General features: G+C 49.4%; 1 protein-coding gene across 1 annotated transcript; it reads left to right on the top strand.

Moving 5' to 3' along the window:
• The first annotated feature begins 18,129 nt into the window (after positions 1-18,129).
• LOC126540987 (solute carrier family 22 member 7-like) lies at positions 18,130-19,851 on the top strand. The gene has a single exon (XM_050187799.1). The coding sequence runs from the start codon at positions 18,130-18,132 to the stop codon at positions 19,849-19,851; it is 1,722 nt and encodes a 573-aa protein (XP_050043756.1).
• The last annotated feature ends 2,890 nt before the right edge of the window (positions 19,852-22,741 follow it).

Here is a 22,741-nt window from a genome sequence, read left to right on the forward strand (position 1 = left end):
CCGGCGCCGCTCGCACCGCTATTCGCCGAGCGCTATCACGTGGTACAAAAATGGCGTCAAATGTTCAACTGCGCCGCTGCGAAGCCAACTTTACGGGCGCGGCGCCGACTTGTTTCTGTCAGTGCCATCGAAATTGCTATCAGCGGACCGTCGAGCGTGCGTTGCACTGATCGGCTCCGTGTTGCAGGTACGGTGTTCGATGATATTAAGTTAATAACTTTAGTAAATTGGTACGAAAGACATCATCTTGAAACTTGTATTCCAGTATGACGGGGTGCAACGCATGAAACTGCACGGATCGCACGGAAGTTGGCAAAGCTTTTTACACGGTGCCGGGCGGACGGATGAGACCGGATAGCTCGGAAACGGACCAGGATATGCGAGGTGCGTTCGCCCTGTTTACACAAAAGCGGCACTTATATAGAGTAACACTCCTGTACACTCTGTGTCGCGCTGCACATATGCTCCGAAAATTGCACAAGGGAGCAACTTCTCATGCCAGACGCGGGACAAAGAACGGACGACACGTCTGTGTCGCGCTGCACATATAGGCCAAGAATGTTAACTTGCCAACTCCCCAATTCGCTGTGTTGCTTGTACGATTGCACTGACTATGCGGATCTAGAACAGTGTGTTCAAAATAAAGTAAATACTAGCGGATACAACTTGCCCGTTGCACCCTGGCTTTTGTCTACTCTGTCTTTTTTTAAGTTTTTTTGTCGGCGTTCTGCTTTTTCATACGAGGTCGATTGATGTAATGGTGTTCATTGTTTGGTAGTAAGCGAAAACATCGTGCACTGCTCCTGCCGAGACAGCTGTGATAGCTTCAGCATTTACCGCCCGCAATATGCTGCTTGTTCGAACAGCCTTAGTCGACGTGAGGAATGTGAAATTATTTTTGTACGTCTAATAATCGCTTTGTTATAGTAAATTAACCTGAGTAGTATGACGAGATAAAGAAAAAATTGTTGTCATATTACAGTCTGCAATGTGTGAATAATTACTTTGCAAGTTTCCCATCTTAAGTGATTCGTGCAATAAAAATAACCTGTTGTTACTCTTAATAGCTTGTTGCCTTTGCAGTGGCTTTGAATTCTGCCCCAAAGGCTCCAAGAAACAGCACTCCTCCCTGCCATCAGCCATTGCTCATCCATTCCCTTGTACGAAATAAATTTGATGTAGAAGCTCGTGCATCTTGAATCTTTTTCCACTCGCAGATTTGCTGCTACGAAGCAGCTGTTACGTTTGCGATATGAATAGTAAGAATAAGCTTTCCATAGAATGCGCGCATGTGAACATTTGAAATGTGTTTAAATCTAAGTGTCTGTACCGCATATATCGGAAACGTGAAGCAGCGGTGAATGACCGTTAGTGATGGATAACGGTCACGGTTAACGGTCACTGACATAACTGCAGGCACGATAGTTCTCTTGCCACGACCATTATTGCTCTGCTTTCGGCAGCCAGAATGTGCTCACATAATTGGCTACCACGTGTACGAAGTCTTCTTTAAACACCCTTTAAAACATTTCTTGCTTTCCGGCCTCCGCGAGAAAACGTCATACGCACGCTGAAAAACATTGCACGGCTTTTTGTTGCAAGATAATGTGCGTTTGCACGCGAACTTTTGAGCTGCTCGAGCCACGGGTGTAGTCACGCTTTCATTTCAAGGGATCGAGGCGTCGTCCTACTCCTTATATGTACGTTCTTGGGTGTGTTTGTGTTTGTATATGTGCGCGTATATATGTACGTATAGAGAGAGAGAGAGAGAACAACTTTAGTGAAAATGCCTGCAGAGTCGGTTAGGCTGCCTCCACGCAGGGAGGAGAAGCTTTTACGTATACAAACTAAAAAATTCGGGGGGTTGGCAACCTCCGGCTTCGCCAATCGTTCGAGCGTAGCCTGCATTAAAAAATGGTATCTTGCTCAGCGCTTGCGAATAAGTGCGGCGTGTTGCTCGCGACGAGCAGACAAAAAAGCGATTGGAACACCGCGCGGCATTTGCCTCCTGCGCGCTCGAGGAGTGGCTGCACTGCGGCGCTGTACATGCTCCCTGCGGGAGCAGGGACACTATCCCTTACTTCCCTCCCTCCACTTCCTTCCCCCTCCGCTCGGCGCGGCCTCGATGGTGGCGCCGCCGGTGCTGGCCCTGCCGTAGCAGACGACGGCTAACACGCTACGGGAGGAAACTCGCGCAAAAGTTCCTTCGAGCCCTGCGTAGCAGTTCTTCCAATGGGGCTCTTGCATTGCACAGGGGGCGCTGCGAAAATTGTGCTAAAAAGCGCCCTCTGTTCTCAACTGGGTAGTACCAGGCTCGGTCGTCTGCTTCGGAAAGCACGTTTACAATATGGACCCGCCACTTTCGGTTTTGTTGTACCACGGCTTGCAGCGAATATCGGGCGCCGAAGATTTTTTTCAGGTGTGGCACGCTGCGTAAAGGCAATAAATTATGAAACGCCGAATACGTGTACGCCGTTCAAGAAATAAGCGGCGAAGTATTACCGCGGTGTCAATCGGAAGTGAAGCAAGTCGCGTACGAAGTTGAACTTCGGGTAAGGTTTGCATGCTGTTAGATTCAGGCGCACAAACGCGAGGAATTCCTTGCTATAAATGAATTCACAGCAGCGATAAGCAGACATCATGTGTGCGGAACTGCTCGAGCGCACGATCGTACGCGCCGCGACCGCAGTGGTTTTTCGACATGCAGCGAAACGGCGGGCCTCCTGCAATCTTTGTTGACTGCATGCCGCTAGACAAGTAGTTATGCCTGCACTGTAGTAGCGGTCTTCTGTCCCTTTAGCAACTGATAAATAACTGATGCAATGCATATGAGCTCGCAGTAACGTACGTGCGAATCGCGCTGAAGCGCGAGCTCGTGCGCTGCTCGCTTGATGTAGCTTTTAATGACAGCGCTCGAACGTCGATGTGCTGCAATCAATACTACCTTGCTGCGCTGCCTCAACGTGCTTGCTTGAGGTCAAGGATGAGCCCATTTAACTCTTTAACCTGTGCTGCTCGTAGTGGGGTAGTGAATTGTCACCGAATCAGCCCGACCATTTTTGGTCATTTGCACAAACCTGGTCACTTCACCAATTCGCACCTGTCGATTTGTTAATTTTCGCTGTGGCCAGGTCTCGAATCATGAATCACCAACCATGCCTGGTGCTATGTCGGTCTGCCGTCGGGACTGTAGGTGCAAAAGACCGAATTTTAGAACGCAGATAATCAAGCAAGCTTCAAGACAGGCGAAGCAGTCAGCATGGCGCGAAGTATCGCTTACGCCGCGCGACGAACTGCAGCTATCCAGCGTGCCCGACGCTACGCTTCGCGAGACCTTGAAGGAAAACGGTAGAATCTGATGTTGGGATTCAGGCCTTCTTGTTCATGGCAGCCCACGGAGCAGAAGTAACGACGGTTACACTTTTTCTAGGCTGAGCTAGGTCTCTCCAGATCGGCGTCGCCGATTCCTTTCTGCTTCCAGCATTACGTCCCACGGAGAGTCCCTTTTCGTTAAACTATAGGCTGCGGCTAGCTCGCAGCGTGGTCGGCGTGGTCTGCGAGAAGTGACGAGCCTTTTCGCACTCGCAACAGGGCAGAAAAAGCACGAATCGACGCAAAACTCGGGCTAGAAACGTGCTTCGCCACAGCCAGGGCTCAATACTACCCAAGCCGGTACTACCCAGATAACGTTTCGCGCGCCGCCACCAGGCGCCGCTACTATACCTCAAACTCCAGCGCAAGACGCCCATAGAGATCTTGCTCCGTCAGTCGGTAACTGGCCTTAAGAATGTCGTGTTGGAATTTCATGTTATTTAAGGCGTATTTAAGGCGTAAAGCACGCGCACGTTGAAAGTTCATGTTACCGAAACACGACGCAAGCGCGCGGTGTGGTCAAACGCGCGTAATTACCAGAGTTTCAGGTTTTGACAGCGTGAAAGTATGTGTACGTGGTTTCGTAGGTTTACATACAGTGCATATGACGCATGCGATACCCATTTACTTAATCGCACGCATAAAAATGTTGACGTTAAGCAGTAAAAATATTAATCTTTATCAGCGGGTCTAAGGTGCTTTGCGGTCTTTCTCGGCCATTATAATCCTGCATTCAAAATGTACGAGTAGCCGCTGCTCACGCCTCCAATATTGAGGACGCGTCTGGCAGCAGCCGGGATGAAGGCGAAATGCATGATGCCCGTGAAGAGATTCCTCGTTGGTGTTCCGTAATTCTCCTCGCACGGGCGCGGTATGTGTCGAAGCTAAGCGACTGCATCCGTAATTTATAGTGAGCCTTGCAAAAGCGTCGAGAATGTGGTAACTTCTGGTGGAGCTCAAAACATAGCGTGAGTAAAGTCGCTTTTATGTCACAGGCCAGCTGCAGATGCGTACACTTTCGCCGAAAGACGAAACTACGTGAAACAGAGAGCACAATCGAAAGTAAGTCAACTTGAACGCGCTAAAAGCACGCACAGCCTGAACACATACACTTTTTCGATGCGGCAGGCGTGAACTAGGCTCAAAAGATGTGAGGAACCGTGGCACATGACAAAGCCGCGCTTTTCTTGCCACTTTCTCGAAGTCAGCCCGCCATTTTATGTGTATCCACACTTTTCTTCTTTGTGCGCTGCGCTCGCCGGATGGTAAAGAAAGAAGCCTTTTGCCGTCGCTGTGTCGAGTGCGGCAACCGAAGGCGCAGCAGCACGACATCACAATTAAGTTCTCGTCCCTAACACATTCTATTCCGCTAAGGCACTCGATCAGTCCGTCTGCCGTACTTTCGCCGCGCAGGGCCAATAATGGAGGTCGGAGCGCGCTGGAAAGAAAAAAAATATACAAAAGCGCGGCGCCTGCTTCCACGTGACACAGATTAGTCAATGAGGGAGCGGAGGAGGCTGGGGCGACAGGATGCGTGGAGGACGAAACGCCAGGGTGGGCGGAGTGGCGGAAAGCTCTAAGAATGGCGCTACTTTTGGAAAATTGAGGGGCTTTATCCATTATGAACACTCGGCGCCATCTAGGACCGCCGCCGCGAAGCCTGCACGTGGGCTTCGAAACGCATAGCGTGCCGTTGCGGGCGAATGGCGAGAAACTCGTCATGCGTCAAACTGGGCTTCTCTCTCGCGCTTCTGGATGGATGGATGGATGGATGGATGGATGGATGGATGGATGGATGGATGGATGGATGGATGGATGTCATGAACGTCCCCTTTGGAACGGGGCGGTGGGTTGCGCCACCAAGCTCTTGCTGGCTAATGTTCTACCTAGGTTAAACAATAAAAAAAAACACTGTGAACAACCACGCCCAAATTTTCTGATCCCCTAGTGCGAAGTGTGCTTTTGTACGTCTCCGTCTTTTGTCGTTTCCCTACTTGTCTTCCACCAATCCTCCAATCACCTCTTACTAATGCCTATTGCGGACATGTTCACTTTACCACTGCTCCCGTTGAACCCAAGGGCTTCAAGGAGGCCAGTGGTGCCTAAATCGACCGCTGGGTAGACGTCTTGACATTCTAATAAAACATGCTCCGTCGTTTTACCGCAGGAAGCACATGCTTCTTCTTCCTTCTTATATCTCGCTTTATAGGTGCGTGATCTAAGGCACCCCGATTTCGCTTCGAAAAGTAATGAGCTTCCCTTTGAGTTATCATAAATTGTTTCTTTCCTGATTTCTTTTTTCCTCTTATGTAGTTACTCATGGCAGGTTTTTTTTTCCATTGCCGCCACCCATGAGATTATTTCAGCCTCTCTGACTTTCCACTTGACCTTCTTTGTTGCTGTGTTGCCAAACCTACAAGCCGCATACTTGCTGGTAAGCTTCCTAGTTCTTTTCCTCCACTGGGAATCAATGTTTTTCCTGTACAGATACCTGAACACTCTCCCAGCCCGTTTACTTTCTTCCATATTCCTCAGCCGTTCTTCATACTCAATTTTACTGCGAGCTTCCCTCACTTCAAAACTAGTCCAGCCCATATCACCCTGCACAGCTTCATTTGTAGTCTTCCCTTGAGCGCCCAATGCGAGGCGACCCACTGACCTTTGGTACCCGTCGAGTCCTGATTGTACCCCTGATTTAAAGCAAACAACCGCATTTCCAAAAGAAAGTCCTGGAACCATTACACTTTTCCACATACCTCGGAGGACATCGCACCTATTGTATCCCCATAGCGCTATGTGCTTCATTATGGCTGAATTTCTCTTCCCCATCAGTGTTATTGTTTTCTCCTGTGTTTCCATATATATATATTGCCTTCGTTTATCCATATACCAAGGTATTTATATTCTGTTACCCGAGGTATTTCCTGGCCCTGTATATCCACTGTCTGTTCACTGTTTTCATTGAATATCATAACACCTAATTTTCTAACACTAAATTTCAAACCTAAATTGTTGCCTTCCTGTCCACTGATATTGTAGCACTCTTAAATGAAGCACACTAAACACACTGGTTTATTGTGGGTGAACTTGTGCCCGGAAACTCAATTATTAAGTATTCATACACTTTGAAAAAAGAGTTAACAGCAGCCTATTTCACAGTCAACCGCGTCTCTCCGCCGAACGCACTTTTCACGCGCCCCGAAGGCCAAGAGCCACGCCGTGGCTTCTCATTGGACGGCAGACTCGGGCGCTGCCGTGAGCGCGTGCACGGGAGACACGCGCTGTATCGCCATGCGCGAGGCGTTGCTGGCGCTCTTCTAATGGCGATTTTAGCGATGAGACGCTTCGAAAGGTGCCTCACGAGAGTGCTTGTACCTGGCATGTGGAGAGCTCTCTGCGGCATTAGTCCCCCTCCGAAAACGCATCGTCCCGATGCGTATGGAACAAATTCATCTATAGATGTGTTTTCATTGCCTGTCGTAGTAAGGCTTCATGCGGACTACGTGTACGACCTCCGCATGGATGTGCCGCTTTGATCGCTCTTGCTCATGAGGGATGACTTCGTAATTCAGGTCACCTACTCGGCGAATAACTTCGTAAGGTCCAAAGTATCGGCGAAGGAGTTTTTCACTTAGTCCGCGACGACGCACTGGTGTCCATACCCACACTTTGTCGCCCGGGTGGTACTGAACTTCTCTGCGGCGCAGGTTGTAGTAGCTTGCGTCCCTACGTTGTTGCTGGCGGATACGGAACCGTGCCAACTGCCGGGCTTCTTCAGCTCGTTGTAGGAAGTCGTCGATGTCGTACGGGTTGTTGCTGTCATCATCTACCGGCAACATAGCATCCAGTGTGGTTGTTACTGTGCGGCCATAGACCAGTTGAAATGGAGTGACCTGGGTTGTCTCCTGTACTGCCGTATTATAGGCGAAAGTGGCGTAAGGCAAGATTGCGTCCCATGTCTTATGTTCGAGGTCGACATACATGGACAACATATCGGCCAGGCTTCGGTTTAGACGTTCCGTCAGGCCGTTTGTTTGGGGATGGTATGCAGTGCTTTTTCTGTGACTGGTGTGAGTCATCTTCATCAAACATTGCATCAAATCAGCTGTGAAGGCCGCTCCTCGATCGGTAATCACGTCCATTGGTGCACCATGTCGCAGTACTATGTTACAAACGAAGAAATTTGCAACTTCAACTGCCGTTCCTCGCTCAAGGCAGCCAGTTTCAGCATATCGTGTTAAATAGTCCGTCGCTATTACGATCCATCTCTTCCCTGACGATGATGTTGGGAACGGGCCAAGAAGATCCATTCCAACTTGTTGAAATGGAGTCTTTGGTGGGTCTATGGGCTGAAGAAGTCCGGCCGGTTTCATGGGTGGTGTTTTGCGCCTTTGACATTCGCGACATGTCTTCACGTAATGCTGCACCGACGCTAACAATTTAGGCCAGAAGTATCTGAGACGAATTCTGGCGAACGTCCGGCTGACACCTAAGTGACCCGACGATGGTTCATCATGGCAAGCTTCCAAAATTTCTGGTCGCATGGCTGACGGTACGACGAGTAAGAATTTTTTTCTTGTTGCGTTCAAAGTTTCTCTTGTAGAGCGCATTATCTCGGAGGCAAAATGACGATAAACCTCTCATAAACATGCGTGGGACGTGGACGTCGTATCCTTCGAGGTGTTTGATGAGTGGGAGCAATTCTGTGTCGGCCCGTTGACGCTCAGCGATTTCCGAAGCTGTCATCGCTGTAAGAGACGGGAAATCTTCTTCTTCTGAAGGAGTCGACTCCACTGGTGAGCGGGACAAGCAGTCAGCATTATTATGTTTTCTTCCAGACCTGTACACGACAGTAATGTCGTATTCTTGGAGCCTCAGGCTCCACCTCGCAAGTCGTCCAGATGGGTCTTTTAGGTTTGCCAGCCAGCAAAGAGAATGGTGATCGCTGACTGCACGGAACGGCCTGCCGTAAAGGTATGGTCGGAACTTGCTGATGGCCCATATGACAGCCAAACACTGCTTTTCCGTCGCAGAGTAATTTGTTTCAGCTTTCGAGAGAGTGCGGCTAGCATACGCTATGACTTTCTCTTCCCCATTTTGCCACTGAACTAAAACCGCGCCGAGACCGAGATTGCTTGCATCTGTGTGGACTTCTGTGTCCGCTGTCTCGTCGAAGTGGGCGAGGATCGGTGGGGCTTGCAATCGTCCCTTTAGTTCATTGAACGCAACCTCTTGTTCAGCATGCCACATGAAGGGTACGTCTTCTTTAGAAAGTTTCGTCAGAGGTTCGGCAATTTTCGAGAAGTTTTCGACAAATCGCCTGTAATAAGCGCATAGTCCCAAAAATTGCCGTACCGTCTTCTTGTTTGTAGGCTTTGGAAATCGTGCAACAGCAGCAGTCTTGTCGGGATCCGGAGCAGTACCTTGCGCGCTAATTACGTGACCCAGGAAACGAAGTTCTTGGAATCCAAACTGGCACTTTTCCGGTTTAATGGTTAGGCCTGCCGAGCGGATGGCTTGAAGCACTAAACGCAGCCTCTGGAGATGCTGGTCGAATGTTGCGGAAAATACCACTACGTCGTCCAGGTAAACTAAGCATGACTGCCATTTAAGACCCGAGAGGACACTGTCCATCATGCGCTGGAATGTCGCCGGCGCACAGCAGAGACCGAATGGAAGCGCTTTGAACTCATACAGGCCGTCTGGGGTTACGAAAGCAGTTTTTTCACGGTCTCTTTCGTCTACTTCAATTTGCCAATATCCGCTCTTGAGATCTAATGAAGAGAAAAATTTTGCATGTCGTAGGCGATTCAACGTGTCATCAATGCGGGGAAGGGGGTATACATCCCGCCTGGTCACACTGTTCAATTTCCGGTAATCAACACAGAATCTCAATGTATTGTCCTTCTTTCTCACAAGGACTACCGGCGACGCCCATGGGCTGTTTGATGGCTGAATGACATCGTCCTCAAGCATCTCTTGCACCTGACTCTTTATGATCTCTCGTTCAACCGGTGACACTCGGTACGGATGTTGGTATACTGGCCTGGTCGCTTCGTCTGTTATTATACGGTGTTTAACAATTGGTGTGCGCCGTACCTTTGACGAGGTGGAGAAACATTCTGCGAATTCATTTATAAGGTCCTCCATCATTTCTTTCTGGGCTGGCGTCAGACTTTGGTTGATCGCAACTGATGTTACGGCGTCATGCATAGTTTGGACAGCAGGTGGCCTTAATGCTAAGCTACATACATCTGTGACCGCAGTAGCGCTGTGCAGGAAGGCGATGGCTGTGCTCTTTGCGACGTGCTGAAATTCACTTCCGAAGTTCGTCAGCAATACATCAGCACACCCATCGCGTAGTTGAACAATTCCTCGTGCTACGCAAATGCCTTTTTTCAACAGTAGCTCGACGTTGGCCTCCGCTATACCTTCCGAGTCGTCGAATGCTTCGTTTCTTACGCGAACCAGCATGCTGCATCGTGGTGGTACGGTTATGTCATCGTCGGTAACCCGCAAGGCAACGTGTTCTACCTCCTCCGACTCTTGCATGTCTATAGCCTGCTTCGTAGAAAATGACACGCTAGAATTCTGCAGGTTGATTGTGGCACCATTTGTTAGGAGAAAGTCCATTCCGAGTATTACATCCTTCGAACATTCTGGTAGCACGACAAAATCAGCGATGTAAGAAAAACCCCGAATTCCGATTCTCGCTGTACATCTACCCAGGGGCGTAATGAGGTGCCCACCAGCCGTACGTATCTGGGGTCCACTCCATGGCATCAAAACTTTTTTCAATTCCTTCGTGAGTGCATATCTTACGACGGAATAATCGGCACCTGTGTCAACTAATGCACTCAATTCATGACCGTCTATTGTAATGCGCAAGTCTGAAGAAATTCTCTGTTCACTTATCTTATTCATCCGCTTCTGTTCGTCGCGGCTGCTCGGTAAACTTGACGGAGGATCTTGGCTTTTTCGAACGTCAGCGGCCTCGCCTCCACAGGTCGCTCGCTTCAGTTTTCCGGACGTGGGCTCAGTGAACGACGCCTTGGTGAAATCGAGGATGGCCGTGGACTTGGTGATCGGTAGCGTGCAGACGCTGATGATCGGGGCTGGTGTTGGTATCTAGCAGCCGGATCCTGTTGTCGGGTCAAGTAGTCCTGAATTTCGGTGGGTCTTTCGCCATTACGGGGGCAAGGTGCATTTATCGTAAAGCCGCGAAGACCTGCTCTGCGATATGGGCACATTCTGTAAAGGTGTCCAGCTTCCCCGCAGTGGAAACAGAGTGGTGTCCGGTCGGGTGCACGCCACACGTCACTTTTTCGTGGCCTCAGCTCTGCTAGAAGGGGTCCACTGCGCAGAGTCGGCTGGCGGCTGCTGGGAGTCGCGAATGCATGCCTGGTCGGTTGGCATAACACATCAGCGTACGTTGGCACGCGACGTACGGGTGGTGGTTGGTCATGATGAGCAGGCGGTTCCTCACGTCCTGGCTGCAGAATGGCGTGGCGAACTTCATCTCGAATGACGGCGGCGAGAGTTGAGACTGTCGGCGTGGCCTCCGGTAGCTGCAGCTTTCGAAGCTCCTCCTTTACGATTGATCTCACCAGTTCTCTTAGTGCTTCGGTGTTACTGCCTGGGCCTGCTGACAGGATATCGGCCGGTGCGCTGGTGACATCACGATTGTAGTGATGAGCACGCTGCTGCAGCGCCTTCTCTATGGTCGTCGCTTCGGCGCGAAACTCAGCAACACTGTGTGGTGGGTTGCGGACGAGTCCTGCAAACAGCTCCTGCTTAACGCCACGCATCAGATGGCGTAATTTCTTCTCTTCGGTCATGTTTGGATCAGCGCGCGTGAAGAGACGGGACATGTCCTCGATATACATGCCGACACTTTCGTTAGTGCGCTGGTTTCTGGCTTGTAGGGCGTGCTCTGCCTTCTCTCGCCGATCGGTGCTGGCATACGTGGCAAGCAGCTGTCGCCGAAATTCTTCCCACGAAGATAGTGTCGCTTCATGATTGACGTACCACGTCCTCGCTGAGTCTTCTAACGCGAAGTACACGTTGCGAAGCTTCCGTGTCTCGTCCCAGCCGTTGAAATCTGCCACTCGCTCGAACTGCTCTAACCAGTCTTCCACATCTTCGAACGTATCGCCGTGGAAGGACTCGGGCGTGCGTGGTGGGTACACGATGAGCTGGGATGATGCCACTGGGCTGGTCATGGTTGCACCGTCGCTGATAGCTGTTGCCCGCACTGCTGCAGCAACAGGAAGCGGTCCGAACTCGGGTGGGTCTCCTCGGATGCGGCGGCTTGTGCGCTGGTGTACTGGAGTCAGTTCCCTGGGTTCCAATCGCTGAGGGTCGGGGCTCCGTTCTCTTACGAACTGGGGGCTTCCAATCATACCCCGCACCTCCACCAGAAATGTAGCACTCTTAAATGAAGCACACTAAACACACTGGTTTATTGTGGGCGAACTTGTGCCCGGAAACGCAATTATTAAGTATTCATACACTTTGAAAAAAGAGTTAACAGCAGCCTATTTCACAGTCAACCGCGTCTCTCCGCCGAACGCACTTTTCACGCGCCCCGAAGGCCAAGAGCCACGCCGTGGCTTCTCATTGGACGGCAGACTCGGGCGCTGCCGTGAGCGCGTGCACGGGAGACACGCGCTGTATCGCCATGCGCGAGGCGTTTGCTGGCGCTCTTCTAATAGCGATTTTAGCGATGAGACGCTTCGAAAGGTGCCTCACGAGAGTGCTTGTACCTGGCATGTGGAGAGCTCTCTGCGGCAATATTAGCCAGACGTTGCAAATCACTTTGCTTGTTAGCTAGCAACACAATGTCGTCCGCATAAAATAAACCTGGGAGCTGCTGCTCTACTACTGTTCCTGCCTGTTTGTATGAGAGATTAAACCCGATATTACTTCCTTCTAACGCCCTCTCCATCCTCACCATGTACACCATAAACAGCAGCGGGGATAAAGGGCACCCCTTCCTCAGTCCCTTGTTGATATGGACTTTCTCCTCGCTCCTCGTCCCTTCCCATTTTCTAGGTAAATCTCTCTGAAAAGCTGTAGACAATCGTCACCTAAGCCTTACCCTTCCAGAATATCTCACAAAATGTTGCGGTCTACGTTGTCATAGGCTCCTGTAATGTCTAAAAAAGCCACATACAACGGTCTGTTTTCTACTTTTTATATTTCAATACACTGAGTAAGAACAAACAAGTTATCCAAATGCCTACCTATTCTGAAGCCATTGTGAAGCTCTCCCAAAATGCCATTATTCTCTCTCCATGCTTGAAGCTTTAATTTGATTTCCTCCATTGCTAGCCTGTATATTACCCATGTAATTGTCAACGGTCTATACGAGTGAATTCTATGTTTCTCGCCCTTACCTTTATAAATTAAATTCATTCTACTTAGTCGCCAACTGTCTGGTATTCGTCTATCTTTTAAAGTCTTTTCCACTTCTTTCACCAGATCTTCCTTACTTTTTGGTCCTATAGTTGATTATTTACCGTAACGGGAACCTCGTCTAGCCCTGTGGCTGTGCGCTTAGGAATTTTCTCTTCCGCTTTCTTCCAGTTTAAATTTGTCAGCACCAGCTCCTTTTCCACTTGGGTCTCTTTCATGCTCTTTTTTTCTTCAAATACAACCTCGTCATTGCCTTGGAAGGATTCGGCTGTTACTTTTCGGATGTAATTTATTGAAGCTTCTCCTTCCAGTCTGTTTTCATCTTCGTCTAGGATATGTTGTTGTATTGTTGTTGACTTCCTGCCTAACAATTTTATGTGGTTCCAAAATATTCTAAGTGCGGCCTTCTTTTTCTCACGTATTTCTGACAACCAACGCTCACTTTCACCTTTTAATTTTGCTTGCACCAGTATTTGAACCATAGACTTTTTCTCCCGGTATATTTCCCATTTACTGGTTACTTCATCCTGCGGCAACTGCGCCTTCTTTGCCTGCCTGTGCTCTCGAGATGCTTCCTGTCGTTCGGCGATCGCTTCTCGTATCTCCCGGTTCCACCAGCTTTTCAGTTTCTTTTTTTCCTTTCCACCGAATATGTTGTTTCTCTTTCCGTATTTCTGTCGTTATTACACTTAGAAGCTCACCATATTCCCACTATTGGCCATTTGCCAAGTTCTTCCTCGACTCTAGTGACTATATTTGCTATTTGTTCAGCGTTCAAATTTGGACTGGCCATTTTGCGCCGCTTGCTCTGTCTCCGAACTACATATACCAGTTTCAACATGATGCGTTTGTGGTCACTCCCTATGCTGCTAAAATCTTCCTCATCGATGACCATTTCTCTCAACTTATCATGAAATCCTTCTGTCATCAGACAGTAATCAATGGTCGATTGCCGATTTCCCACTTCCCACGCGATCCGCCCTTCACACTTAGGCCCTGTATTCACGATAACGAGGTTATGTTGCTCACAAAGGTCTAGCATAGACTTTCCGTTGTTGTCGGTATAGCCATTTAAATCCTGTATGTGGGCATTCATTTCACCTAATGGGACAATTTCAGCACCATTCCCGAAACCCTTAATATCAGCGTTTACGCATTACACTAACTCTTTATTCTTCTCTGTGCAATTATTTCCCGTCCACAAATACGTAACGCCCAGCCAAGTTTTTTTCCCACTCATTGTACCTGATAACCAAAGATGCTCTTGACTTTGTGAATTTACTCTATTCCATTTGGCTTCCTGATGGATGAGCATTCCGACTCCCCCTCCCTTTCTTTCCGACTTAGTTGTGTTGCACCCTTCCCAAACATAATTCTCAATTACTGGCGGCTTTTCTGAGTATCTAAGGTGCGTTTCTGTAACCGCATACACCCCTATTTGTTCGCTATTTAACTGCTCCTCAATCTCTGCCCACTTTTCCTTTCCTCTGCCGCCCTGCATGCTTATGTAGCCTATTGCATGGCGAGCTCTCTTTCTTGCTTTCCTCCTTTTTCTGTTATGGACGGTGGTGCTCTTCTGAGGTTCCCCTAGGGGACCTTCTTCATTACTACCTACTCTGGCCACTTGAGCGCCCGTAGGTCCCCTAAAAAAGCTACAGCGCGACCACCAATTCGCCAGCCCACTTCTCGTGCCAGCCTGTAATTGAAGTGGATCCCGTCTCGTTTAAAACCACCACAACCTCTCACTTCCCTGTTTACTTCGACAACCTCGAAGCCTTTCTCTCGGATCATTTTCAATATCGCCTCATTAGCAGCCACTACGGCTCTTTGTACGTGACTGTCACGCACAGGCACCTCCGATACCGTGCGTGCACGCCACGATCTGCACCTGAGGGGATAGCTCGCGCAAGTCATCCACCCCCTTCACCAAGCGCTGGCCTAGTCCTGTCCCTTTCCTGTTTAGGACGTCATTTAGCCCACCTGCTACTATGACGAGGTTGCGCACGTGGCCATTTTCCGCGAGCTTTTCTTTTGCTCGCTCCATGACAGAACCCAGTTTCCGCCCTGGAAATGTCCCTATACCGCATTCTTTTATCGCCTTTTAACCTCTCCCCAGTTGTTTCTGAGCTCCCTTTGTCCTTTTCCGCGTGATTCGGACTGGACAAGGGGCATTGCTTCCCTTTGTCCTTTTCCGCGTGATTCGGACTCGACAAGGGGCATTGTCCCCTAGGCTCCTGCCTTTTCCGCATGGCGGCCTGAAGGTAGGTGCCGCTCTTTCCAGCAAACTCTTCATCACTCTGCACGCATTCCGCGTACTTTGCTGACACCCCCTCTCCTGTCGCGTCGGGGGTCTGCGTTCCATTGTCACGTACATTCTCGTTCACAATGGCGTCCCTGCTCAGCTTTTTCTCGGCTGCTTCAAGTCTCTTTTCAACTACCTTTCGTGCATCACGCTCCATGTTTAGCTCATTTTTGCGCTCTTGCACCTGTTTGCCAAGCTCTTCCTGGAAAGCCTTCATTTTCTGCTGCCTAGTGTCGACATCACATTCTGTGCCTGTTGTTTCGAGGCCCTCTCCATTCTCATCCGTCTTCTCATCTGCCTTGAGGGACCCCCCGCGTACTGCCTGCTTTCCCGTCTTTCTCGCCATCTGTTGCACGGCTTTTTGCAAATACCATAATACTATAATAATGCTAGTACTGATGCAAATACTATAATACTATATCAATACAGAGCTCGTGCGTTTTCGCAAAAACCGATACGCACGGGATCCAAATCCTCAAAATGCCGCAAAGCAACTCTCACCACTGTTTCAAAAGCAATCAATGCCGCGGAGACCGAAGGTACGACACTTTTCTACCAAAACACACACAGTAAAACCAATAATACCTATTAATTTTGCAACTTCCAAGCTACCATTTAAAGGGACACTAAAGGTTAATATTAAGTCAACGTGGACTGTTAAAATACTATCCCAGAAACCTGAAAACGCTTGTTTCATGCGAAGAAGAGACTTATTTGAAGAGAAAATGCGTTCTGAAGCGTCGGCGTACCTCTAGCGCAGTTCAAATCGTCCGCCCTTCGAATCGCCCGCCCTCCGATGGCCTCATAGTGACGTTGCGCCGTCGGTGAGTAAAACGGCGCCCGCAGACGGCGCTACGGCTGTTCTGCGCAAAACGCAAAAGCGCGGCCAGAAACAGAGCCAAGACAGAGCCGACAGCAGGGCGAAAGCCGAACTATGGTGGCTAGCGGAAGGGAAAGCGCGCGACGATAAGCTGGTTCTTTATTTTATGACGCCAACTTTGGCGGTCGTTGCAATAGACGATCTTGACAACGACACATTGGCTCGCGATGCTGGGCTCAACTTCAGCGATTTAAGCACTGATGAACACGAGCTGCTGCTGAGGGCTCGCGCTGCCGGCGTCGTTGCGTACTACTACGACGGCAACTGTATGTCATGGCCGTACATATTCGCACATTTGTAGCTTTTCCTTCGTGAAAACCAAATGCCGCACTCGCCTTCGACCTGCAGTTGTTATGCAGGCAAGACTGACGGAACAGCGCTACGGGAAAGCATGGCTTTGAAAGGCACTCCACACGACATCAGTAAGTCGTCGTTGAACGCGTAATCCTCTGGATGAAAGTGCAGCGAGTACACTATGCGATTTTTCGGCTCTTTGCCAACGCGCTGTGGCAAAGGTACGGCACTTAACCACTTCGAACGGAGAGGTTCACTCGTTGGCACACAGTGGTAAGTAACGTTGTATTCGCCGCTGCAACTGCCCTTGGCCAAGTTCCGCGGACCGTTCGCGCTTCCCACGACATCACATGGACGTGACATTTTCGCTGCTTGTCCCAAATGAAAGTTTCGCGAGCCAGCAGAACCAGCGCAGCACGACGCGATAACAAAACAACTGAAACTCCAAAGCGCGCGCGGCGCAGAGTCGAGAGCGGAGAGTCGAGCGAAAACGAAACCTTTCGACCACCCATACTACTGAGGGGTAACGACAAAATGCTATTTTTTCTTAGAATCGAACAGAAGTAGACAAGTAGCATTTTGTTCCGTCTTATAACCTAATGAAATTATCCTTTTAATACGAGTAGTTGAGTACTAGTGACATAAATTATGATGAGCAATGCCTTCGTCATCGGGCTAGTACCGGAATGTCGCTGGGGGGTCTCAATATAAGGGAACATTTTTTTTTCTTTGCACAGCGTCACGTTTCCAGTGGCACATACCCATAGCTCCAAGTCGGTGTCAAAGAGTTTCTTACCCGCCACGGTTGCTTAGTGGCTACGGTGTTGGGCTGGCAAGCACGAGGTTGCGGGATCGAATCCCGGCAACGGCGGCCGCATTTCGATGAGGGTGAAATGAGAAAACATCCGTGTACTTAGATTTAGGTGCACGTTAAGGAGCCCCAGATGTTTCAGATTTCCGGAGTCCCTCACTACGGCGTGCCTCATAATCAGATCGTGGTCTTGGCACGCAAAACCCCATAATTATTTAACAGAGTTTCTTGAAGACCAGCCCAGACCTAGTGGCACATACCCAGTGCTTTAAGTCGGCGTCAAAGAGCTTCAAACAGCGGCACCTACCCAGTCCCGCTTCTACAGTGACCCACGTCGGCGTGACAGACGTTCGTTGAAGATCGGCACGTATGTACACGCCACATTCCCGATGGTTGGATTCAAACCTTGCTCCCCCAGCACAGCAGCGACACCACGCTTACCACCTTCAGAACGAGTTATGTATCATGCGTGTACTGCAGCGGGATTCCGCTTTCGCGCTCCCTTACGAGCACTCGGCGCCATCTAGGGCCGCCGCGGCGAAGCGTGCGCGTGGCAGCGTAGACTGTGGTCCAATGGGCACTGCCCATTGGACCATATATTACGCAGTGACCCAGGTAGGCGTAAAAACGGTTAGCTACAAACATACATAGGTACAAACCCATAGCCCCCGGAATGGGCTTAATGTACCCTACGTATGCTAAAACATTAAAATCTACAGAATTTTACTCATTAAATCTTAACTGCAATAAAATTGCTCGCCTTGCTAGTTGCTGTCAATCCTACTCATATATTTTATATAATTTTTAGTTATACTGGTTAGGAACCATTAGATAATATTGTTAGGTCGCGGAAGATGTTTATGTCAATGAATGCAAATTGAAATGAAAAAGACTGATTGGAATTGAAAAAAAAAAAGAATGCAGCAGAGCGAGAAAGGTCCTAACCTACGCCGGAACTAAACATCCTTCTTTTCCAATGAGATCCGACGCTCGGCCAATACTGCGTAGTGGGTATGCACGCCATCAATAGAGGGGGAACCAAACCAAACCGCCATGACATCGCAGAAGAGAGGTGCTGCGCCTCCGGCGTCGTACTCATTCGGGGAGAACGTTTCAGGCCCGAATCCCGTCCACCTTCTGCGAGGCGCGGATCGGGACGAAGAAGTGCCGTTGGGCGACGGCCGTTTCCAGAAGCAAGTGCTGATGGCCTCGATGCTCGCCGGAACAACCTTCCTGTTGCACCTGGTGAGCTTTCGACTCACGACGCGCATCATGGACCACTGGTGTAGGCCGCCGGAAGTGTTCGCCAATTTGAGCGTCGAGGAGTGGCGCAACCTGGCCACGCCCATCGAAAAGGACGGTAGCCGGAGTCACTGCGCGCGTCGCGAGCCCCCCGATGGAGGCAGTAAGGCGTACATAGTGAGCTGTGAAGCCTGGGACTTCGACTTCGCGCCTTACGGCAACAACATCGTAAGCGAGTGGCGCCTGGTGTGCGACCGGCGGTGGCTCATCGAGCTGGCCGTGCTGACCTACATGGTGGCCTGCGTCATCGCCCTCCCCATGGCAGGAGTCACCGCCGACCGCATTGGCCGAAAGGCCGTCATTAACGTCTCGCTCGCTGCGCTGCTCGTGGCCGGATTCACCACCAGTCTCGCCAACTCGTACCTGCTTTTCGTGGCGCTGCGCATCGTCGTGTCTGTGACGAGCAACTCCCTTTGGCTCGTCCAGTACTCGGTCCTCTACGAGGTCTCGACGCCAGCGAACAGAGATTACTATTGCTTCCTCTCCATGGCGGCAGCCTCTGTCGCCATGCCCCTCTGTGTGCTCGGCATCTCGCGGATACGACTGGCCTGGGACGCGACCCACCTCGTCCTCATGGTGCCCACGACCATGCTGGCAGCCGTGCTTTCCACGGTGCGCGACGAGTCACCTGCCTGGCTCCTAACCACGATGGACACCCGGGAAGCCGAGCGTGTCGCCCTGAAAGCCACCCGCATGAACAACGCCGACACCGATTTCTGCCGCACCTGGTTTGCCTCCGAGGCGCTCAGGGCTGAACGTCGGAACAACGAGCAGCCCTCCGAGCGCAATGTCCTCTCTACGATCCTTAAGCAGCTGAAAAGGCGCTTCCTGCTGTTGTGCTACATGTGGTCTGCGCTGTCGTTCGCCTTCAACCAAGTGAATCTGAACGACATCTTCCCCGTCAAGAAGGCGACCGCCGCGGCCGGTATACTGGGAATGCTGCCAATGTACGCCGTGGCATACTTTTTCATGTTGCGATACGGTGCAAAGCGCTCTTGCATGGTGGCGATGCTTCTCTTCAGCCTTCTCGCCGTCGCCCTCACTGCTGTGTACGGCGGCGAACAGTCACTGCTCAGCAGCGTGCTCGTCGTGCTTCTCCGCATGCTGGCCAATCTGTTCGTAGTGCTTGCCTTCGTTGTGACCGTGCGACACTACCCGGTCAAAGTGCGCTGTACGGGCATTTGTGTGGGTTTTGCACTCGGCAGACTGACCGGTTCTTTGGGCGAAGTCGTGTTCCGGCTGGCTCCCAAACACCGCCGAGATGCCATGATCGCCGTCGTTGCTATCGTAATGGCGCTGGCCTCCATGGCAACGGAGTACCTGCCGTCGAGAGTCCCCAGCGTCGTCTTGGCACCCGCATCAATGTCGACTCGCTCCAGAGGAAGCAGTCAGGTCGCAGGCGACGAGTTGAGGCGCTCGCTTCAAGCCTCGTTCGCTCGACTACCCAGGGGCCCCGTCAAGGCGTCCAAGTGACGCCGTTGCAGGGATGAGAGGTTGCCCGAGCAATTTTTGCTGAGGGCTTCGAACATTTGCCAGTCATCATCTAATACGCAGCACTGAGCTCTGTTCGCGAACGCCCGTGCTCATCATAATTTCGCTGTATAAATTTACTCTTGCAACAACGCTGCTATACGTGTAACGCTTGCCGAGATATGCTCGAGAGGGCAGGCATAATTATGCATACAAGAGTGTTCGCTTGTATTGCGTGTTATTGGCACGTCCGTAACGACTGTTCCACGCTGTACCTCAAGGCAGTACACTCGACATTGCTTTTTAATTTGTATATGTCTGATTTTGGTTTATTGCAGATGAAGTAAAAGATCTTTCACTACGCTGACGATACAGCCACTGAATATTGTACAGGCGTTGAAATGCTTCAGACAGATATAGCTAAAGCAGTGGACTGGTTCTCGCAACATTTTATTATTTTTAGGCCTTCACAAAACTGACATGTTTAAAAAGAAACGCAAATGCAAAAACAACAAGCAAAATGCGAAGGTTGTGGGTTCGGTTCCCACCTGCGGCAAGTTGTTTTTTCATCCACTTTAATTTCCATTATTTATCGTTTCTTTATTTCACTTAATAAGCACAAATAATTTCCCCTATGTTGTCCTTGGTGTCAGTGTTTGTTGGCTCGTATGATATGACTAATTAAATCAAGCCCCTCGGTTAACCCCCTTTCTTCTCGTTTGTAAAAAAAGATGTCACATTTAGCAAAACAGAACGTTTTGTTTAGCTCGGGCCTAACTCCGACGCGGCCTATTCAAATACATGTAAACCGCAAAAACGTATTTATGAGATAAACCCTGACCGATTTTAATGAAATTTATTGCATTTGAAAGAGAAAGTTAAATTCTAGTGACTGTTGGGATCGGAATTTCGATTTAGGGCCTGAATTTTCTTAAAACGATTTTCAAATATTTGACCGTTTGAAAAAAATAGAAGCATGAAGTTTACAAATTCATAGCTCTACATCAAAAACTGATATCGCGGTTCTGTAAACGGCATCCATTAGATCATTCAAGGCGGACAAATTAAATATGTCAGTTTACATATTACGTGAATTTGTTACGTTGGTTAGAAGGGTTTTGCAAAAGTTGTATTTCGCTATTATCAATTTTTTATATACATGTGTAACGTATCAAATTTGTCCGTTTTAGATGTACTATTAGATGCCATTCACAGAATTGTATTATCATTTTTCGTTGTTGAATTACAGAGCTGTAAACTTCATAGTTTCGTTTTATGAAAATTTTTGATTTTTGCCAATTTTTCATAAAAAATTGACGACTTAACTCAAGAATTTTAAACCTGCAGTCGCTAGATGTTAAGTTTTTCTTTTGAATGCAACAAACCTAGTAAAATTTGGTGCTGTGGTTGCCGAGAAAAACGAATTCTCCGTTTACATGTATTTAGATAGGGGCACCTGAGCTAAAGCTTCCTCTTAAACAACGGGCCTATACGAATTATGGAAAAAAAATGCGCAATTACTATGTCCCAGCTATATTTAATGAAATTCCTGATTTATGTCTTGCAAGTAACAAGAGAAAGATGATGACTGATTTAAGGGATTGGTGCGTGAATCTATTGTCCTGTGTTTAACTTTACTTGCCTCCTATATGTTATTTTGTGCTGTCAGATTTACCGGCGATGTCGTGTATATTTAGACTAGAAATGCATGTATATGAAGTTAATTCTTTGAAAAGATTCTCCACGTGCTACCTGACCAGCCAACAAGCACAATATGCTTAGGCAGGTCAGAATGTATGTATGTATATGCTGTACTGACAAATAAACTTTAAAATTTAAACGTTTAAGAAGCTACTGTTCAAGGGTGATTTATTGTTTTCTCATTGCACCTTTTCGTGGTAAGAGAGTACTCCGTGGTAAAGGATACATTTAGCTTGGTATCTTTCAGGCGGCACAGGTAAAGACTAATAGCAGGGCCTAGATTGCGGGGCTGGGTTTCATTTGGGGACGAGCTGATGGACACGGGACAGCCTGCGATATGAGTCAACTAGCGGTAATGGCCTTCGGCGTTGTTCTGGCTAGAGTCTATTCTATGGCTAGAGTCAATTCTATATCCAGTCGACAGCGTGCGAACAAGGGGCGCCTCAGGCCAAACCCAACAAACCCAACATCAGGCCTTCGCCTGACGGAGATCAGTTCGCTTGTCGAAACGTCGGCTTCAGCCGAGACACGTCTTGTTCGCACACCGTCGACCACTCCAACTCTCCGTGTTCCTGTGAACAGTTTGTCTTCTTGTTTGGTTGGCACTGTTGGATTCCGCAGTCGTGGTCACGCGATCCTCGCGTCACTGTCGAGAAGTGACGAGAAGCCACCGACGCTTCTCGAAACTGAAGCCCCTCCATCCAGGCGCCACCGCCGCTTTCCACCGCCGCCGTTACCGCCACCTGGTCGGCGGAAACGTGTATGGAGGGGCTTTACTCGAAACGAGCAGCTGGCCTACGCTAAACCGAGGCGTCGCGCGGAGGCTAAGCGGACCCACGCCGGCGTCCGAATTTTAACGATGACAATTGCTCACTTTTTGATGACTACGAGATCAGGATGTCGGAGGAATAGAAGAGAGGGTTTATTCATCTTAGGGGGGAAAAGGGCAAACTTATTAACAGGAAAAGGCATGAGATACTCGCACGAGTATACATAGAGCGCAGTGCATCGTATCATGCAGTACACATGTGAGATCAGACTGCATCTTTCCGGGAGGGCACACTCCGCACATTGTGTATGTCTCTTAAAAACACTACGCTTCTCTATACATCACTCGCTAGGGAAACGGATAACGTCCCACTCAGCCAGTCCGGTGGTTCGCATCGGTACAGCACACCGCCTCCGAGGAGGA

The sequence above is a fragment of the Dermacentor andersoni genome, chromosome 2, assembly GCF_023375885.2.
Source record: "Dermacentor andersoni chromosome 2, qqDerAnde1_hic_scaffold, whole genome shotgun sequence".
Classification (NCBI taxonomy): domain Eukaryota; kingdom Metazoa; phylum Arthropoda; class Arachnida; order Ixodida; family Ixodidae; genus Dermacentor; species Dermacentor andersoni.

Coding starts and splice junctions, on each gene's coding strand:
- LOC126540987 (XM_050187799.1), top strand. CDS start 18,130: ATGACATCGCAGAAGAGAGGTGCTGCGCCTCCGGCGTCGTACTCATTC.